Source organism: Podarcis liolepis, assembly GCF_965112155.1.
Source record: "Podarcis liolepis genome assembly, chromosome: 2".
NCBI classification, from domain to species: Eukaryota; Metazoa; Chordata; class Lepidosauria; order Squamata; family Lacertidae; genus Podarcis; species Podarcis liolepis.
Genome location: NC_139555.1, coordinates 118,565,430 through 118,585,159, shown reverse-complemented (window position 1 = coordinate 118,585,159; position 19,730 = coordinate 118,565,430). Strand labels below are relative to the sequence as shown.

Here is a 19,730-nt window from a genome sequence, read left to right as displayed (position 1 = left end):
AATACAAAATACAGAAAAAAGATAACATTTAAAAAAACCACATCAATCTTTCCGTACCTTACATTTCCTTGCTTCCCTGACCTCCTCACACCTCCCTTTTTTGTATTCCAGTTCTATTAATTAATTCAGCAATTCCTTTCACTCTTTGTTTTTATCTTAATCCTTTAATAAATTATGACTTTGAATTTTCATCTGTTAACAATCCATTTTTACATACACCTTAATAACATTGCTGCTAAAACCACTTAACTTCATTCAGACATCATTCTAACATTCATTAATTTTGCAATATTTCTGTAAATAGTCTTTAAATTTCTTCCCGTCTTCTTCCACCAACTCTTCTCCCTGGTCTCGGATTCTGCCAGTCATTTCCGCCAGTTCCATATAATCCATCAACTTCATCTGCCATTCTTCCCTGGTAGGTAGATCTTGTATCTTCCAATATTTTGCAATGAGTATTCTTGCTGCTGTTGTAGCGTACATAAAGAAAGTTCTATCCTTCTTTGGCACCAATTGGCCGACCATGCCCAGAAGAAAGGCCTCTGGTTTCTTCAGGAAGGTATATTTATATACCTTTTTCATTTCGTTATAGATCATCTCCCAGAAAGCCTTAATCCTTGGGCATGTCCACCAAAGGTGAAAGAATGTACCTTCAGTTTCTTTACATTTCCAACATTTATTATCGGGCAAATGATAGATTTTTGCAAGCTTGACTTTTTTTTAGCAAATTCACCAGAAGCTGAAAAATGAAGTTTTTGAGCTATTTCTAAGGATAATCGACAAAAACAACACTGCCATCATGGGTTGCCATACGTCCAGATTTCCCTGGACATTATTATTATTATTATTATTATTATTATTATTGCCAATTTCCACCCAGAAACTGCTTCCAGCTGTGGTATTCCGGATATGTCCGGAAGATTCTGGACGTATGGCAGCCCTAAGCAACTCTCGCCACCCTCAACAGCTCCCAGGATTTTGGGAGTGGCATGATACTGCTTTATTGTTTTGATGACGCCTCAGAGTAGAGACACTGAAACATAACTTAACTTTGGGCCAGTGGGTCTATTCTGCAAAGGACCTCAATAAATCAGCAGTTCTCAAAATGTGGTCCGCAGGCTTCATTCAGGCATGCCCACATTTAATTTCATAGTGACCTTTAAATGAATTTCTATTGCTTCTTTTATTTGCCACATTGTAATTTATTGCATTACCATTTGAATGTTATTGGACGCAAACAGACGCACAACTTAACAAATCCAAGCAGCAATGGAAATGCCCTTTTAAAATTACACAGCATCCAGCACAGTGCGTTACAATTGCTACAACAGGCAGCAAAATCATTAAGTGGCCCACCAACACTCTCAATTTTCAAGCGGTCCATATGGCGCAGAAAGTTTGGGAACCACAGCAATTGGTATTTTTTCAAAACCAAATAGAAATGGGGAATGGACTCGTGTCCACAAAGGTAGTAATCTTGGCACCCCTTGTGTGTTCTTAAAAATGAAGATAACCAACTCATTTTTTATTTTCCTTCTGGAAATGTAAAGTAAGCGATAGATGTGGATGTCTTCAAAAATCGAGTTCAAACTACCCGTCCTGTGGTAGGAAATGGGTAACAGATATGGCAGGGAGGAGGTTGGAGAGAGAGAAAATAATTCCACAGATAGGCAAAAATGCAAATAGCTAATGAATCATTTCCAATCAATCAGTCAACTGTAAATGCACATTAAAAGGGAGACAGAAAGACACCTTCTTCGGCTGAAATCTGGAAAAGCGACTGCTTGGATGGGAGACAGACCTGTAAGAAAATGTTGGTTCTGCAGTTGGACTGGTATGTTTGAGCTTCTGAGTCCCATTATGTTCTGGCCCTGGTGTTCCACTCCCAGATTGTGTCAGTGGTAGACCTTGGCTTTCAAATCTGAGCAGTGCCCTGGGCGATACGAAAATTTGGTGCCTCTTGCCTTATAAGTCATTGTTGGGGGGCGTGCAGCGCCCTCCCAGCTCAGTACCCAGTGCGGGCGAACCAGTCGCACTCCCCTAAATCTGCCTCTGCTTGTGAAGGTGCTCAGATAAACGAGCTGGTCAAAGTGAAGAGCTCTGGGCTCTTTTGCCTCTTCCTGAGCCGGGCAAAATCTCATCCTGTAAGAAAGTGTTTATTTGAAATGAGGCAGGAATAAAAAGATATTTCCACACAAAGATTTATTTGTTTTCTGCCCCCATGGAGCATTTGCAGAATGTACAACCTGGGCAACATCGAGGTCTGCAAACACTGCTGGAAACAAGTCATTTGCTGAAAAGAAGCAATACTGTAGCCAGTGAAACGCCATGGTACACCTACATCAGCCTAACTTTCACCTGCCCAACGTGTCTCTCCCGCAGGTGCTGTAACTCTCCAATGGTTTGAACTTTACCCGCAAAGGGACACGCCAACAACAAAACAAGGCTGTTCTGTTATTATGCTCTGCTATAGAGGAGGGGGTGGGTTTGCTCCTGACTGGCCAGTGCTCATGTGGCATCATACGTGATTACTAGCTCCTGACTGGACGGTGCTGATATGACGTCACACCCTGATGTGTCAATTTGTCCCTTTTCTGAGAAATGGTATGGGGGAGAAAGAGCAACGATGAAGGGGTCTTGGTGGATCACAAGCTGAACATGAGTCAACAGTGTGATGCAGCAGGAAAAAAGCTAATGCTATTCTAGGCTGCATCAACAGAAGTCTCCAGATCAAGGGAAGTAATATTCTCTATTTTGCCTTGGTCAGACAACACCTGGAGTCCTGTGTCCAATTCTGGGCGCCACAATTTAAGAAGGATGTTGACAAGCTGGAATGTGTGCAGAGGAGGGCAACCAAGATGATCAAAGGTCTGGAAACTAAGCCTTATGAGAATCACTTGAAGGAGATGGGTATGTTTAGCCTGGAAAAGAGGAGACTGAGATGAGATATGATAGCCATCTTCAAATAACTTAAGGGCTGACACATGGAAGAGGGAACATGCTTGTTTTCTTTTGCTCTGGAGGGCAGTACTCAAAACCAATGGCTTCAAGTTACAAGAAAGGAGATTCCGCCTAAGCAGTCAGAAAAACTTTCTGACAGTAAGAGCTGTGGAACAGACTTCTATGAGAGGTGGTGGACTCTCCTTCCTTGGAGCTTTCTAAGCAGAGGTTGGATGGCCATCAGTCACGGATGCTTTAGCTGAGATTCCAGCATTGCAAGGGGTTGGACTAGATGACCCATGGAGCCCCTTCCGATTCTCTGATTCTAAGTGACATCACACCCCAGCATGGCCGTTGTCTCCCACACCACACCCCCAAACAGCGCAGCCATAGTTGAAAAGCGCAAAACTTGGACCTTAAATGTATTCACAGCAGACCCCGAACAGGCTTTGCCGCAGAAGCAGAAACAGTTTGCGTTCCCGCCCCCCAAGGCTCAAGTCCAGGCATTTGATGCATCATGTTGTCTATGCACTGTGTTCTGTGAAGGACCGTGCATACCACAGAGGCTGGGAGCTGAGCAATTCTGGACGCACACATTCACAGCAAGTCAGGTTAGTCCACTTTTCTCTGCAGGGCAACCTCTGCTAGCCTTGGGACAAGTATGTGCAGGAGATTGGACGGTGGCTGCCAGCCATGGTGCGAAAGACTGAGAAAGACAGGATTTCCCATCATCAGCTGTGGGAACAGAAAACCAAGCACATCCCCCCCCCATAACACAAACAGGTCTCCCCACATCGTTCTCACAATCATTTGGAAGGAAGTAACTTGGGACTTGTTCCTGGCAGCAAGTTGCACAGCCAGAAAGGGACCACTTGGTTGTTCCTTGGGATAACGGAAAGTCTGCTCTGCCAACAGACCCATAAAATATTGAAAAATGAAAAATCATTAAAAAAAAAGAAAGGTTAAAAGCCCTAAATTGGTCAGCAGCCTGGATTTCTCTCTCTCCTTTTAAAGAGGTGTCTGGTTCCTCATACAACATAAAAACATTCTGTCCTGCACAGACTCCAGGGTTTACTCCAAGGTTTACTCAAACTAAGAGTTTCAGCGGCAATCTGAGCATAGCTGTCAACAATTCCCGTTTTTTAAGGGAAATTCCCTTATTCCAAATAGGATTCATAGAATCATAGAGTTGGAAGAGACCACAAGGGCCATCGAGTCCAACCCCCTGCCAAGCAGGAAACACCATCAGAGCACTCCTGACATATGGTTGTCAAGCTGTCATTCCTCGCAAGAAAAGGGAAAAGTTGACAGCTATGAATCTGAGTGTTTCTATGGCTTCTTTCCCATGTGGATTTTCTGACACAGATATATTTTAAAACCTAAGCAGTGTCTTTCTCTTGCACCACTGTTCCGTATGTAAAAATTTCAGTAGCTGTAGAAGATTTTCCGGAGCTCAGGAGCAGAACCTGGCTTTGTATGGCTCCAGGATCAATTCATTGTTTTGTTTTGTTTTAAAAAATGGCCTCAAGTAGCAAGTGGCTGTTCTTGGGTTCTTCTGTTCGTAAGCGATGGGAAAGTCTTTATCCTCCCGAGATCTTGGAATGCTGCAGCCAATCAGAACAGAAAATAAAGGGCTGGATGGACAAATAATCTGAAAGGCAGCTTCAATAAGACCCCACTCTACTCCACCCAGTCTAGGATTCTGACTCTGCTCCGGTTAGGTTGATGAAGGAGGGTGCAAAAGATGAGCCAAGGCAATCTGTCACAAGGAGAGCAACTTACTGAGGGTGACCTGGAATCTTTAAAGTTGTCTAGAAACACCACCACTTGGCCCACTGTTGCTCATCCTTACAAGTTCGGGCAGTTTTCCTTATAATGCCCTTTTTTGGCCAGAAGAGGGTGATGATGCAGCTGTCGAATCACCCTTGCATCCCATATGTCCTGAGTTCAAAAACTGATGCAGATTCAAGTTCCGCCTTTTCGACGGAAAGATCTGAGCTCACAAGGGATGCTTCCCTTTGTCTAAAGCATTTACCTCAGCTGATTCCTCCATGGCTTCACTGGTGAACGCCAAATCTTTGAGTAACGACCAAAAACGCTGTCTGCAGCATGGTGTTTTGCAAAAAATCTTTTCCTCGCCACCACCTACTGACTAATAAAATCCACTGTTGTTTAAGTCCATACACTTTTATGGCCTTCTCGAAGTGTATGGGCACATAATTCAGGATCTTGCTTCCTTAAGTGTGGATTCTCTGATGCTTAATAAGGTTCTCACCTGAACAGAAGCTTTTCCCACAGTCTGAGCATTTATAGGGGTTCTCCCCTGAATGAATCCTCTGGTGCCTAATGAGATTCGAGCTCTGGCTGAACCCTTTCCCACAGTCCAAACATTTATACGGCCTCTCCCCAGTGTGGCTTCTCTGGTGTACCACAAGCTGTGATTTGGTGACAAAAGATTTCCCACAGTCCAAGCATTTAAATGGATTCCCCTTTATGTGGATTCTCTGATGCTTAAGAAGCTTCATCCTGGAACTGAATTTTTCCTCACAGTCTGAACACGGGAACAACTTCTCTCCCTTGTGGGTTCTCTGGTGGACTGTCAGATGAGAGCTCTGGCTGAAACATTTCCCACAGACCGTGCACTTATAGGGTCTCTCTCCTGTGTGTATTCTCTGATGGATGATCAGATATGATTTGGATATGAAAGATTTCCCACAATCCAAACACTTAGTACTATTCCCGTTGTTGTTGTTGTTGTTGTTGTTGTTGTTGTTGTTGTGCAGCTTCTTTGTTGTGTGGATTCTCTTATGGGCAATAAGCTGAGAGCTCACCCTAAAGCCTTTCCTGGATGGTTTCTTCCCCACATGAGTTCTCTGATGAACAGTAAGGTGTGAATTCTGACTGAAGCTTTTGCCACAAACCAAACATTTGTAGGGTCTCTCTCCTGTGTGCATTCTCTCGTGTATGATAAGGTAGGACTTGAAAATGAAGGATTTGCTGCAGTAGGAACACTTATGGGCTTTCTTTGCCTCATGAATCCTCTTGTGTGCAATAAGGTGAGAGCTGACCCTGAAGCTTTTCCCACAGTCTGAGCAACATAATGACTTTTTTCCTTTGTGAGTCCTTTGATGAGTGGTAAGGTGGGCGCTCTGCGTGAAGCTTTTCCCACAGGCCAAACATTTGTATGGCCTCTCTCCCGTGTGGATTCTCTGGTGGGTCATGAGGTACGATTTGCCAAAGAAGGACTTCCCGCAGTACGAACACTTGTGGGTCTTCTTGGCTGTGTGGATTCTCTTGTGAGCAATAAGGTGGGAATGGCCTTTGAAGCTTTTCCCACAGTCAGAGCATATATAGAGGTTTCCTCTTGTGTGGATGCTCTGATGCTTAATAAGGTTTGAGCTCGAACTGAAACTTTTCCCACAGTCAGAGCACTGGAATGTCTTCACCCCAATGTGGGTTCGTTTATGAACATTAAGGTGCGAAATCTGGCTAAAACCTTTCCCGCAGGCCAAGCATTTGAACGGTCTCTCTCCTGTGTGGATTCTCTGATGGATGATAAAGTACGATTTGGTAAAGAAGGATTTTCCACAGTATGAACACTTATGGGGTTTCTTGGCTGCGTGGTTCCTCTTGTGAGCAATAAGGTGGGAATTCACCCTGAAGGTTTTCCCACATTCATAGCATTTATAGGGGCTCACTCCAGGGTGGATTATTTGATGTTGGATAAGGCTGATCCTGGAACTGAAGTTTTCTCCACACTCAGAACACTGGAACGATTTTCCTCTTTTGTGCGTTCGTTGGTGGACCTTAAGGTGAGCCTTCTGAATAAAGGCTTTCCCACATTCTACACATTTATAGGGTCTCTCTCCAGTATGAACTCGCCGATGAATTATGAGGTGTGATGCAGCAAGGAAGTTCTTCCCACAGTCTGAGCATGTGTGTGATTTCCTTCCTGCGTGGATTCTTTTGTGGGTGATAAAGTGAGAGTGCACCTTGAAGCTCTTCCCACACACTAAACATTTATATGGGGCCCCCTTCACATGGGTGCTCTGGTGTTTGGTAAGGTTGGCGCTGGAACAGAAGTTTTTCCCACAGTCAGAGCACTGGAACGGCTTCACTCCTGTGTGGATTCTCTGATGGACACTGAGGTTGGAACTCTGGGCAAAAGTCTTCCCACAGGCCAGGCACTTGAATGGCTTCTCTCCACTGTGGGTTCTCTGATGAATGCTAAGGTGTGCTTTGGCAATGAAGGATTTCCCACAGTCCGGGCACCTGTGTTGCTTCCTTTCCCCATGTCTTCTTCTGCGAGAAATGCAGTGAGAGATCACCTTGAAGCTTTTCCCACCATCAGAGCATTTGTAGGGCTGCTCCAATGTGTTGGTTCTCTCACGTTTAATAGGGTCTGTCCTCTGCCTGACGCGCCATCCATCAACCTTGAACATGCCCTTCTTCTTTGGCATGTGGATCCCCTGTGCTTCCCTGCTTCCCTCAAGGGGTTCATCGCCCTCCCAAATCACACATGTCTCTGCTCTCTCTGGTGGGCCATTTTCCTCTTTCCTCTCAGGGTGGTGCTCTTCCTGCTCACGAAAACAGGAAGCCTCGCTTTCTTCTCTCCTTCCGTTCGGAGTCCCGTTTGGGTAGGCTTGATAAAATCCTTCTGACTGGGGTGTCTCCGTCTCAGTGGCACTCACCCAATCTTCACCTGCCACAACAAAGGGGACATTTTAAACATGGCAGAAAAAAACAAATGAGTGTCCTGCTGGACTGGACCAATGGCCCACCTAGCCCAGCTTCCTGTTTCCTGTAGTTGGCCAATAAGATGCCTCTGGGAAGCACCCCAAGCAGCTGGCATTTAGAGGTACACTGCCTCTGCTCCTGGAAGATCCATACAGCCATTCCACTATATTATTTTTAGTTTAGTTTAGTTTTTAATATGTAATGCTGTACTGTTTTTAACACTGATTGGGAGCCGCCCAGAGTGGCTGGGGAAACTCAGCCAGATGGACGGGGTATAAATAATAAATTAATTATTAATTATTAATTATTATTATTATCATCATCATCATCATCATCATCATTATCTGCCCATCATCCCAAGGTTGCAGGTCGCCAGAGCAGCTATGTCACACTGGCCACGTGACCCGGAAGTGTCTGCGGACGGCGCCGGCTCCCGGCCTCTAGAGTGAGATGAGCGCACAACCCTAGAGTCTGTCAAGACTGGCCCGTACGGGCAGGGGTACCTTTACCTTTACCCCCCAAGATTGCAGGGTGGGTTACAGCGTTAAAACAAAACACCAAAAGCAATTTATAGCAACTGACAATTGCTAAAAATAAGGTGGGTGCTAAAAATATAACCCTCAAGTGTCAAAAGTCAATAGCCACTACACTCATGAAACATCTCATGACGCTGAGGTCCAGCTCCGAGGGCCTTCTGGCGGTTCCCTCACTGCAAGAAGTGAGGTTATAGGGAACCAGGCAGAGGGCCTTCTCGGTGTTGGCACCCACCCTGTGGAACTCCTTCCCATCAGATGTCAAGGAAATAAACAACTACCTGACTTTTAGAAGACAGCTGAAGGCAACCCTGTACAGGGAAGTAATTACTGTTTGATGTTTTATTGTGTTTTTAATATTCTGTTGGGAGCCGCCCAGAGTGGCTGGCAAAAGAAAGAAGGAAGAATGCAAGCCCAATTACTTGTCCTTCTCTCTTGTTCGCTCTCTCTCAGTCCCCACGTGCGCCACACATTTAAAGCAGTATCACACCACTTTAAACCGTCACGGCTGCCCACAGAGAATCCTGGGAGGTGTAATTTTTTCAGGGTGCTGAGAGTTGATAGGAGGCACCCCTGCCCCCTCCCAAGAGCTATGATTCCCAGAGTTCCCTGATTGGAGGAATTGACTGTTAAACCACAAGATAAGGCTATCAACAGCTACTAGCAGAGATGGTCGTGCTCCCCCTCTGAGTATCGGAATTGGGCAGGGTGCTGTTCCACACAGGCCCTGTTTGCAGGCTTCTCATTGGATCATCTGGTTGGCCACTGTGAGAACAGGATGCTGGGATAGATGGGTCAATGGTAGAAATATTCTACCATTCTAGAATCATAGAATCATAGAGTTGGAAGAGACCGCAAGGGCCATCGAGTCCAACCCCCTGCCAAGCAGGAAACACCATCAGAGCACTCCTGACATATTCTACTATTACTACTATTATTAACTGAATTTATATACCGCCCTATACCTGCAGGTCTCAGGGCGGTTTACAGACTAAAATATAAAACCACAAAATCAATAATCAAAATAACCCCCCCAAAAAACCCCCCCACATTTTAAAAGGGCATAGGAGGTCAATCAAATCAAACAAAGGCGAACTTTGTTGCACAGACGAGCCGCCACTGCAGAGAAGGCCCGTTCAGAGAGGGAGAGAAATCCTTGAGAAAGTCACATAGATTTTTTTATTTTAATTCTCCTTTGTTTAATTTATTTTACATGTTTCCTAGTCCTTGGTTACTTGCTACTGCTGTTTTCATGGAAGTTGGAAGGGACCCCGAGGATCATCTAGTCCAGGGGTGTCAAACTCAAATTCATCGGGGGCCGCATCAGCAGTTTGGTCACCCTCAAAGGGCCGGTTGTATCTGTACGACTATGTAAAGGACATGTAAAGTGGAGGTTTCCCGTGTAGAACGGCCGGCGCCACTAGAGGGCAGACGTTCTCTGGCTTGTAGGCTGCCGCGCATGTGCTGAAAAGGCGGCTTTCTTGTGTCAAAAAAAAAAAAAAAAAGCGAGAATAAAAGGTGAAGGCTGGCGGCTGGCGGCGGCTACATGGGCCACATGACGAGGTCTGGCGGGCCGGATTCGGCCCGCGGGCCTTGTGTTTGACACCCGTGATCTAGTCCAACCCCCTGAAATGCAGAAATATGCAGCTGTTCCTTACTGGGATTGAACCTGAGGCCTTGGCATTATCAGCGCCACGCTCTAACCGACTGAGCTATCCAGCAGGTCTGGATGTAGAATCATAGCACCTTAAGAGTTGGAAGGGAGCCAAGGGTCATCTAGTCCAACCCCCCGCAATGATGGGGAGTGGGTGGTGGTGGCGGCAGCAGAAATAGCTCCTTCCTATCCTGACGCTTGCTTACTGCCACCTGTTTGCATTTTGTTTGTTTCCGTGACCACTGCAATGGTCAACCGCTGCTGTTGTTTTTACAGCAATTGGTTATTATACATTTTAAGGAGTAGACACAGAGTAGACCCACTGCAGGGACACGGGTGGTGCTGTGGGTTAAACCACAGAGCCTAGGGCTTGCCGATCAAAAGGTCGGCGGTTCGAATCCCCGTGACTGGGTGAGCTCCTGCCCACCTAGCAGTTCGAAAGCACATCAAAGTGCAAGTAGATAAATAGGTACCACTCCGGCGGGAAGGTAAACGGTGTTTCCGTGCGCTGCTCTGGTTCACCAGAAGTGGCTTAGTCATGCTGGCCATATGACCCGGAAGCTGTATGCTGGCTCCCTCGGCCAGTAAAGCAAAATGAGCACCACAACCCCAGAGTCGTCCGCGATTGGACCTAATGGTCGGGGGTCCCTTTACCTTTAGACCCACTGCAATTAGTGAACCTAAGTCAGTCATGCCCATTAAGTGTAATGGGCCTATTCTCAATTCAATTCAATTCTGAGGAGGACTAGGATGGGGCCTAGCCCATGGTTTTACTGTTGGCCAGACTCAGTTTGCTGAAGAGAAGCCATTGGTGTTGTTTTTAAGTGAAAATAAACAGTCATCCTCACCTAGTGAGGTGGCGTCGCTGTCGTCATCCTCCCTACCGGCCTCTGTGTAACCAGGGCTCCGCTCCCCATTCAGTGGGGTCTCTTCTCCCTCAGAGAAATCCAGAGCGACCTCCTCAATTGGTCCCAACTCCTGAAATAAATAAAATAAAAAATAAAATAATAAAATAATAATAATAATAATAATAATAATAATAATAATACTCTTTTGCCCCACCCATCTGACTGGGTTGCCCTAGAAAAGAAAGATAAGACCCCCCTTCAAGGAAGGATTTGGGAGCGGAGGTCGTGAGGGGTGGCGGCCATGGGAAAGTGATGCAGATTGTGCCCCAGTGTAGCCTGGAGGGATTGGCTCTCCCGTTGGGCAGAGTGAGGCCCAGAGTTTATGCCAATATCCCTTCCAATATTGATCTAACCAGTGCTATTTTTCTAGAAAAAGAGATGTGGGAACTCACCACAAACCCCTCCCTCATTCTCTTAGAATGGCAATGGCTCCCGCCTGAGAGGTGTCGAAACTGAGTTCCAGCTGAAGAAAAGCTCACTTCCTTCCTCACATGCCCCATGCCTCATCTTTTACTCTACAAACTTGCTTACTTCTCTTAAATTCCTTGAACTCTTAAGAGCGTGTTTATGTCATTTCCCGGTGCGTGTTTCATGGTTTTATTTGCTCTTTATTTTTACGCCATTTCTCGGTACACATGCCTGACAAGCTAAGCCTTTCTGGCCAACCAAACTGAGTTAAACGGACAACTTTATCAAGACTCTTTACTTTTAGAGCATAATTCCAAGGTTTGTCCATATAAAGGTTTCTAAATATACTGGGAGAGCCAGTGTGGTATAGTAGTCAGTGAGAGAGAGCAGGGTTCCAATGCGGCCATGCAACTCACTGGCCGACCTGAGACCAATCCCTGTCTCTCAGTCTACCTACCTCACAGGGGTAGCTGTGAGGATAAAATAGAGAGGGGAGCTCCTTGGAGGAAAAGGTGGTCTATGAAGGTAATAAGTACCGTATTTTTTGCTCTATAGGACGCACTTTCCCTCCTCCAAAAATGAAAGGGAAATGTGTGTGCATCCTATGAGCGAATGCAGGCTCCTTGGCTTCAGCGATAGCAATGCGAAGCCGCCGAAGCGCAGAGGGAGAGCTCCCCCCACGCTCTGGAGGCTTCGCGTTGCTTTCGCTGAAGCCACCTGAAGCTTCGCTCCGGGGGCTTCAGGCAGCTATCCACAAGCCTTTGGAGTGCAGCAGGAGTTCCCGCTGCGCTCCGACGGCTTGCGGATAGCTGCCTGAAGCCTGGAGAGCGAGAGGGGTCGGTGCACACCGATCCCTCCTGCTCTCCAGGCTTCAGTTCGCTGGAGTGGCGCTGCACAGTTTTCCCTCTCTGCGCAGCGTCCCTTCAGTGAAGCGGGAGGAGAAATGGAAGCGGCTCCGTTTCTCCTGCCGCTTTGCTGAAGGGGCGCTGAGCAGAGAGAGGGAGATTTTTTTTTCTTCCTGTTCTCCCCCTCCTATAGTCCGGTGTGTCCTATGGTCCGGTACATACTATAGAGCGAAAAATACGGTAAAAACGCAGTGGAAAAGAGTGTCTAGAAACCTGAACAAGGAACAAACCATGCTGCATCTCCTCTGCCTAGGATATTTGTCTGCTTTCATCATACCTGAACAACCTCATCAGGCATTGCTGTTGAGAGCAGGGGTGTAACCTTGAAGAGAGAAACTTACCTAAGTCAAAGCTGGAAAATCTAGACTCTCACCTGCTCTTCCCAACTCTCTCCAGCATACGCCCTCTGCAGGAAGTCCTCGGCCAGGGCCACCGCCTGGGAGCAGGTCTCCGGCCCATGTTCCCCGACCCAGCTCTGCATCTCGGGCGGCAGGATGCTCAGGAACTGCTCCAGGATCAGCAGCTCCAGGATCTGCTCCTTGGAGTGCCTCTCCACCTTCAGCCACTGACCGCACAGCTGCTGGAGCCGCCCGTAAACGCCTCTTGGCCCCTCGGCCTCCTGGTAGCAGAAGCAGCGGAAGTTCTGGCGCTGCCTCTCCCTGATGATGGCATCCCCACGCAAGATGGCCGCCTTGACCTTGTCGTAGTTAATCCTGTCTCTGGTGTCCAGGTTGCTGAAGATCTGCTCAGCTTCCCCGCTGAGGGCTGGCAGAAGATGGATCATCCAGTCATCTCGGGGCCACCGGCACGCTTCAGCCACTTGCTCAAAGGAGGCCAGGAAAGACTTGGTGTTGTCCCACGGGGTGGGTTCCTCGAGGATCTGTGGTGGGTATTCCAGGGTCTTCAGAAAGTCCTGCCACTGGGTTTCCCAAAGCAGCCCGTTGCCAGTTTCCTGGTCTCCGGGAGGCCTCTGCAGGAATTTGCGGATGCTTCCGGCCTGGATGATGTAAGGGGTTTCTTCCAACCCTTCCCCCGAGGTGGAATCCGAGGTATCCTCCTCCTCCATTTTGATCTGCTGGGGGACTCCTTGCTCAAGCTCTGCGTGGAACCGCAGGCCAAAGCCAGACTGTGTCCCTTCCCTGACGGCCATCTTGTCTCGGGCCCAAAATGGCCTCATCCGAGTTCAGTCTCCCTCTTTATCCCAGAGAACTTCTTGCTTCCTCACTGAAAGTCGGAACAAATATCCAGCCTCTCCTTAGATCCAGTTTGCCATGTTAAGGTGGATAGGTGTCATTCACCAGGCAGCAGAGATGAATCAGGTCTTCTTCTTGGCTAACGTTTAGATAGGTAGACGTTCCAGATGAGCGGAAAGGGCTCTCTCTGGGATGGGAGAGAAGTAAACCAGAAATGAGAATAACTAATATGATCTTGCATTTATACCCCTCCTTTCTTCCAAAAAGCTCAAGGCAGTGACGTGGTTCTTCCCCTCTCCGTTTTGTCCTCGCCACAACCCTGTGAAGTAGAGCAGGCAAAGAGGATGTTGGAGAAGACACAGATCAGGAGTGGGGAACTTTTGGCCCTCCAGATGTTGCTGAACTTTAAATCCTATCAGCCCTGGCAAACACGGCCAGTAGCTAGGGATGATGGGAGTTCGAATTCAGCATCAGCTGGAGGGTCACAGGTTCTTTCACACCTGACACTGATTTTAAAAACATCACACATACCATCTCGGGACTGTTTAATTGCTCATCGTCTAACATTGTGTATGCCATCAAATGCCAACAGTGTCCTTCAGCTCTCTATATTGGACAAACAGGCCAAACCTTACGCCAAAGAATAAACGGACATAAATCTGACATCAAGAATCACAAGACAGAGAAACCAGTAGGAGAACACTTCAATCTCCCAGGACATTCTATACAAGATCTCAAAGTAGCCGTTTTACTACAAAGGAATTTCAGAAATAGACTGGAAAGAGAAGCTGCTGAATTGCAACTCATTACCAAACTTAAAACCATGGAGAGACCTGGTCTGAACAGAGACATTGGATTCTTATCTCATTATACATGACTAAGCCATTTTTCACCTTCTCACCCCTTGCCTTTTCCTGTAAGACCTATTGCAGTCGTTAAGAGTCGTCAACAGGCTCATCTCAGCTATCTGCCAATCTCCCATTCCCACCACCCTTCTGAGTAATACCCCTCCCCACCTTCTCACTATATAGAAGGATCTGGCAACTTCTGTTTCAGTGTATCTGAAGAAGTGTGCATGCACACGAAAGCTCATACCAAGAACTAACTTAGTTGGTCTTTAAGGTGCTACTGGAAGGAATTTTTTTATTTTAAAAACCTTATAAATGTATAGATCTCTATATAAACTTCAAATTAGATTCTGAGCATGGGCATGGGAGATGTCAGAGGAGTATAAAATTATGCACGGTTGTGGACTCTCCTTCCTTGGAGGATTTTAAGCGGAGGTTGGATGGCCATCTATCCTGGATGCTTTAGCTGAGATTTCTGCATTGCAGGGGGCTGGACTAGATGACCCTTGGGATCCCTTCCAATTCTCCAATTCTATAAAAGATTTCTCTCTCTCATAATACTAGAAATTGCAGACATGCGAAGGAGGAGTTTGGGAGATTCAGAAAAGGCAAAAGAATAGAGTTAAACCATGTTATCCGCTCCCAATGATGATTTATGGCTACAAAACGAAATCGGGCAAGTTCATGGAAGGTATGGCTATGAACGGCCACTAACTCTGCCTCCACAATGGAAGGCAGAAACGCTTCTGAATGCCAAGGAAAAGAGAAAGGGCAGCCAAGGCAAAGCCTGCACAAATTTCCTGCTGCTCCACACCTGCCGGAGTTGCTAGAAACATTTTGCCAGAACCTTGGGAGTCTCCGGTTCATTTGCTTCATTGCCAAATTAATGTTCTTGTTTGGAAACGTGGCTGAATTGCAGCTCAGTGCAGCGCTAGGAAACCTTGGATTAGAGCAGCAGCAGCACTAGGGAACCATCTTTTATTTGTTATTATTATCTCCAGACTGAGGTTTCACATTCTCTGACAGGCAGGCAGGCTTCCGGGAAAGGGGTCCTCCCATGACAGAAGTGGGCGTGGCCAAAGTAAAAAAATGGGTGTGGCCAAGGAGGCAACTCTTTCCTTTGAAGAGCAGGGCACATTCCAGCCATGCAAGAACCCAGAGATTTTGACACCTACACGCTCGCCTGCCATCCAGGAAAGCAAGAGGCATTTTCAGAAATTTGTGGCACATTCCAGATGGGAGGTTCAGAACATGGCCAGTGAGAAGTGTGGCCTGGGGAGAGCCAAGGGCCAGGCAGAGAAGCCCACATTACGCCTTCCTGGCAGGGCCTGATCTCACCTCACCCTCGGTGTAGAACCACCTGTATTACATTCAATAGTCTATGGGTTTTTTCCCCGTTGTGCAAGCTTCAGGAGAGGGGTGGGGACTCTGGTGGGGGACACATTGTGCTCCTTCTGGGGCAGTCTGTGCACCTCTGGTCCTCACCTGCACTCAACTCTCACCTGTGGCTCCTAGAAGCTGTCAGCGTGTGACAGCGGCCACAATCCCAAGGAATGGCTTCAAATAGCTATCTAAACCAGGTCAGGGCAGCCAATGGGCGTCAAACCCTCAGTGAGTTAGGAACTTTCCCCGCATGCGCAGACAGGCTCCGGCAGATTGAGCGGACGAGACTAATCATGGGTCCAATGGTCAAGAAGGCAGTTTCTGCATGTGCTGTAGAGGGAAGTGAAGGGCAGATGGGGATTGTCCAACCAGGAAGGAAGCCCATTTAGGAGAAGGGAAACTCAGATCCTAAGCCTCCACCGCCTTGAAGGATATCTTCGGGAAAAGAAAAAGGCTTAGGAGTAAACCCTACACAAATTTGGAGTCCCTAAGACAGTTGGATGGTGTCTTGCACAGTGGTACCTCTGGTTGCGAACGGGATCCGTTCCGAAGCCCCGTTCGCAACATGAGCAGAATGCAACCCACGTCTGCGCGTGCCGCGATTCGCCGCTTCTACACGTGACGTCATTTTGAGCGTCTGCGCATGCGCGAGCGACGAAACCCAGAAGTAACTCTTTCCAGTACTGAAAAAAATTAACCTGAAGCAAACGTAACAAGAGGTATGACTGCACAGCTCTGTCCTGCAACTCCTGCAGCCCAGCTGGTGTCAAATGTGTTGCTTTGCTTTCCTTTGGACCACATCAGCGAGGCTGAGAGGGGGGTCTTGTCGTCTGGGCAGCCCAGGACCTCCAGACACACTGCCCAGGCTTGAACCCCGGAGAGGTTACTTTGGTACTGCTAACGCAGTGGTCTGACTTCACCGAGACAGAAAAGGTCAACATCTCTATTCCACTGGGCTGCTACAACAAAATCAAACCTTGATCGGAATCCAATGAATGTTGGTGCATTGGTCAGGATTTGGCCTGGTGTGCAGTGATGCTCACTGGCTCACCAGACAAGCAGTATGGTGTGACCTTGGGAATGGGTGCCAACTTGCAAAAAGAGGAGAGTCATCATGGTTGGAAGACCTTTGGGGAGGGGGCCTGAAGGGCTGATTCACCCCTGGCCACCATCCTGGGTTACATATTCCACACTTGCACATAGTCCAGGCACCCCCAAACTTGGCCCTCCAGATGTTTTGGGACTACAATTCCCAGCATCCCTGACCACTGGTCCTGTTAGCTAGGGATGATGGGAACTGTAGTCCCAAAACATCTGGAGACCCGAGTTTGGGGGTGCCTGACATAGTCCCACTCCTCAGCTGATGGATGGACACTGTAAGAGCAGCGCTGCAGGATCAGGCCCAACACCCGGCTTTCACAGAGGCTAACCAGATGCCCCAATGGGAAACCCACAAGTGGGACCTGAGGGCAACAGCCACACTCTCCACGCTTCTGAATTCCCGCAGCTGTTATTCAGGGGCACAGGCTGCCTCCTAACAGCAGAGGTAGAGGATCACCATTGTGGCAGCAACCACTGGTAGCCTTATCTTGCCTGAATGTGGCTGATCGCCTTTTAAATCTTGTTGGCCATGAGAGAGCAATAAAGTGGTACCTCGGGTTACATACGCTTCAGGTTACAGACTCCATTAACCCAGAAATAGCATCTTGGGTTAAGAACTTTGCTTCAGGATAAGAACAGAAATCGTGCTCTCTGGCGGTGCGGCGGCAGCAGGAGGCCCCATTAGCTAAAGTGGTGCTTCAGGTTAAGAACAGTTTCAGATTAAGAACGGACCTCCAGAACCAATTAAGTACTTAACCTGAGGTACCACTGTATATAAAACACATGCATACATACATGCCACTGCTATCAAAATCGGGGACACAGAAAAAAATAGCTGGGCCCCCAAAACCAGATCTTCAAACTGAAGCCCAACCTTTCATTTTGGAGGGCAAGTGCACAGCAACAAAATTTCGGGCAAAGCTCTACCCTGCTGAAACCCCCTCTTCTGCATCATTTAAAAAGGCGTGGGAGTCCTTTCCTCGGTTTGCACGGGGCTTAACAGCAAAGCGACGTTCTCTTTTAGGGAAGTTTTATAATGTTTGATATTTGATTGTGTTTTTCCTATTCTGTTGGAAGCCGCCCAGAGTGGCTGGGGAGGCCCGGCCAGATGGGCGGGGTATAAGCAATAAATGTATTTAATAATATTTTGCTTAAGTGTTTAAATGCCTTGGTGGCTTCTTTGTTCTTGGCGCTTTCCCCTTCTATTCCCTGGCTTCAGCGGCTGATTTAGCGGGGAGAAACTTGAACGCCAAGGGAGCAGCTGGAAGAAGAAAAAGAGGAAGAGAAAAGCTTCCCCTGTTGGATTTCTGCCTGCCATCCAGCTGTCAGAAAGCGCAGAACCCCCAGAGAGGAGAAAGGCTGGCTCCCTCCAATGCTGCGTACTCACCCTCCTCCCCTCTACACCGCAAGCCGCTTTTCCTCGCTCGGCTCCTTCCTCCATTCATCCGCCGCTGAAGGCAATTCAAACCGGAAGGAACTTTCGCGTTTTTTCTCTCTCGCCCCCTTTCCCCAAACAGACACGTTCTTCCGGGGCCTCTCTAGGAGCCGCAGCTCGTTCTCCTTAACCCTTAGAGAGCCACGATGAAGAGCTGCGTGCGATGGGAGCTGCGGGTTATTATCTCATCCAAAACCTCGTCAAAATGCGCGGAGTCTTCAGGAGGATTGTAGGAAGATATATAAACAAGCACATCAGAGGTATATATCAGATATGCAGATGACACAACCTTGATGGCAGAAAGTGAGGAGGAATTAAAGAAACTTTTAATGAGGGTGAAAGAGGAGAGCGCAAAATATGGTCTGAAGCTCAACATAAAAACAAACAAACGAAGATCATGGCCACTGGTCCCATCACCTTCTGGCCAATAGAAGGGGAAGAAATGGAGGCAGTGAGAGATTTTACTTTCTTGGGCTCCATAATCACTGCAGATGGTGACAGCAGTCACTAAAAGACGCCTGCTTCTTGGGAGAAAAGCAATGACAAACCTAGACAGCATCTTAAAAAGCAGAGACATCACCTTGCCAACAAAGGTCCATATAGTGAAAGCTCTGGTTTTCCCAGTAGTGATTTATGGAAGTGAGAGCTGGACCATCAAGAAGGCTGGTCGCCGAATAATTGATGCTTTTGAATTATGGCGCTGGAGGAGACTCTTGAGAGTCCCATGGACTGCAAGAAGATCCAACCTCTCCATTCTGAAGGAAATCAGCCCTGAGTGCTCACTGGAAGGACAGATTGTGAAGCTGAGGCTCCAATACTTTGGCCACCTCATGAGAAGAGAAGACTCCCTGGAAAAGACCCTGATGTTGGGAAAGATGGAGGGCACAAGGAGAAGGGGACGACAGAGGACGAGATGGTTGGATAGTGTTCTCGAAGCTACCAGCATGAGTTTGACCAAACTGTGGGAGGCAGTGGAAGACAGGAGTGCCTGGCATGTCACAGAGAGTCGGACATGACTAAACAACAACAACATCTCATCCAAAGCCTCCTAAAAATGCGTGGAGTCTTTCAGGAGGATTGTAGGAAGATATATAAGCAAGCAGGCGGAGGAAAGAGATGAAATAAACAAACCCAGAGGGTTGTGGGTGGGGCAAATGCTCTTTGAATAAATTCACCAAGGAAATGATCAGAAACAAAATTTGCAAATATCCACAGGTCCCTTGTTTGCAGGCTTCCCTGAGGCATCTGGTTTCCTAACTGGGTGCCGTAGGATTGGTTAAACGAGATTTGCCTGTGGCCTCATCTAGCAGAGACACACAAACACCCGGCGAAATAAATGGAAATTACGGCAAAAGTGTGTAACTCTAGCAGGATGCTGCTGATCATTTATATTTAAACTTGTTTAAATTGAGTTACTTGTATTCCTCCTCCATTTATTGTTTATTATTATTATTTAAATTTTTATTAGTTTTTCACAATTTTTATAAACACAAACATTACACAATAAAAACAAACAAACACATAAACAAACACGTATAATTTCAAATCCTTTTTTCTTAAACCTTACTTCACTGACTTCCCCATACCTCCCCTTTCTGCATCCCAGTTTACAAATTTGTTTCAGCAAATCCTAACCCTTGATTTTATCAGATTTCCCCTTATTCTTTTCCTTTACCTAATCTTTT

At 47.1% G+C, this 19,730-nt stretch overlaps 1 protein-coding gene and 1 long non-coding RNA gene across 2 annotated transcripts; one reads left to right on the top strand and one right to left on the bottom strand.

Moving 5' to 3' along the window:
• The first annotated feature begins 720 nt into the window (after positions 1-720).
• Positions 721-5,121, top strand: LOC310702069. The gene is made up of 2 exons (XR_014523193.1): positions 721-4,128; positions 4,238-5,121. It is a non-coding gene; the product is annotated as an uncharacterized lncRNA (long non-coding RNA).
• On the bottom strand, positions 4,437-18,495 carry LOC310701076 (uncharacterized protein). Its single transcript, XM_083491278.1, has 4 exons — positions 17,998-18,495; positions 12,459-13,465; positions 10,713-10,842; positions 4,437-7,642 (listed from the first exon to the last, which is right to left on the bottom strand). The coding sequence occupies exons 2-4, from the start codon at positions 13,260-13,262 to the stop codon at positions 5,178-5,180; spliced, it is 3,399 nt and encodes a 1,132-aa protein (XP_083347404.1). The 5' UTR covers positions 13,263-13,465; positions 17,998-18,495; the 3' UTR covers positions 4,437-5,177.
• Between the last annotated feature and the right edge of the window lie 1,235 nt (positions 18,496-19,730).

What these genes read in the sequence shown, in the direction of transcription:
- LOC310701076 (XM_083491278.1), bottom strand. Translation starts at nt 13,262, where the DNA reads ATGAGGCCATTTTGGGCCCGAGACAAGATGGCCGTCAGGGAAGGGACA. An exon ending in GAGAGAGTTGGGAAGAGCAG is followed by an intron (nt 10,843 to 12,458) that starts GTGAGAGTCTAG and finishes TATTTATTTCAG; the next exon opens with GAGTTGGGACCAATTGAGGA. An exon ending in CAGCGACGCCACCTCACTAG is followed by an intron (nt 7,643 to 10,712) that starts GTGAGGATGACT and finishes TTGTTGTGGCAG; the next exon opens with GTGAAGATTGGGTGAGTGCC.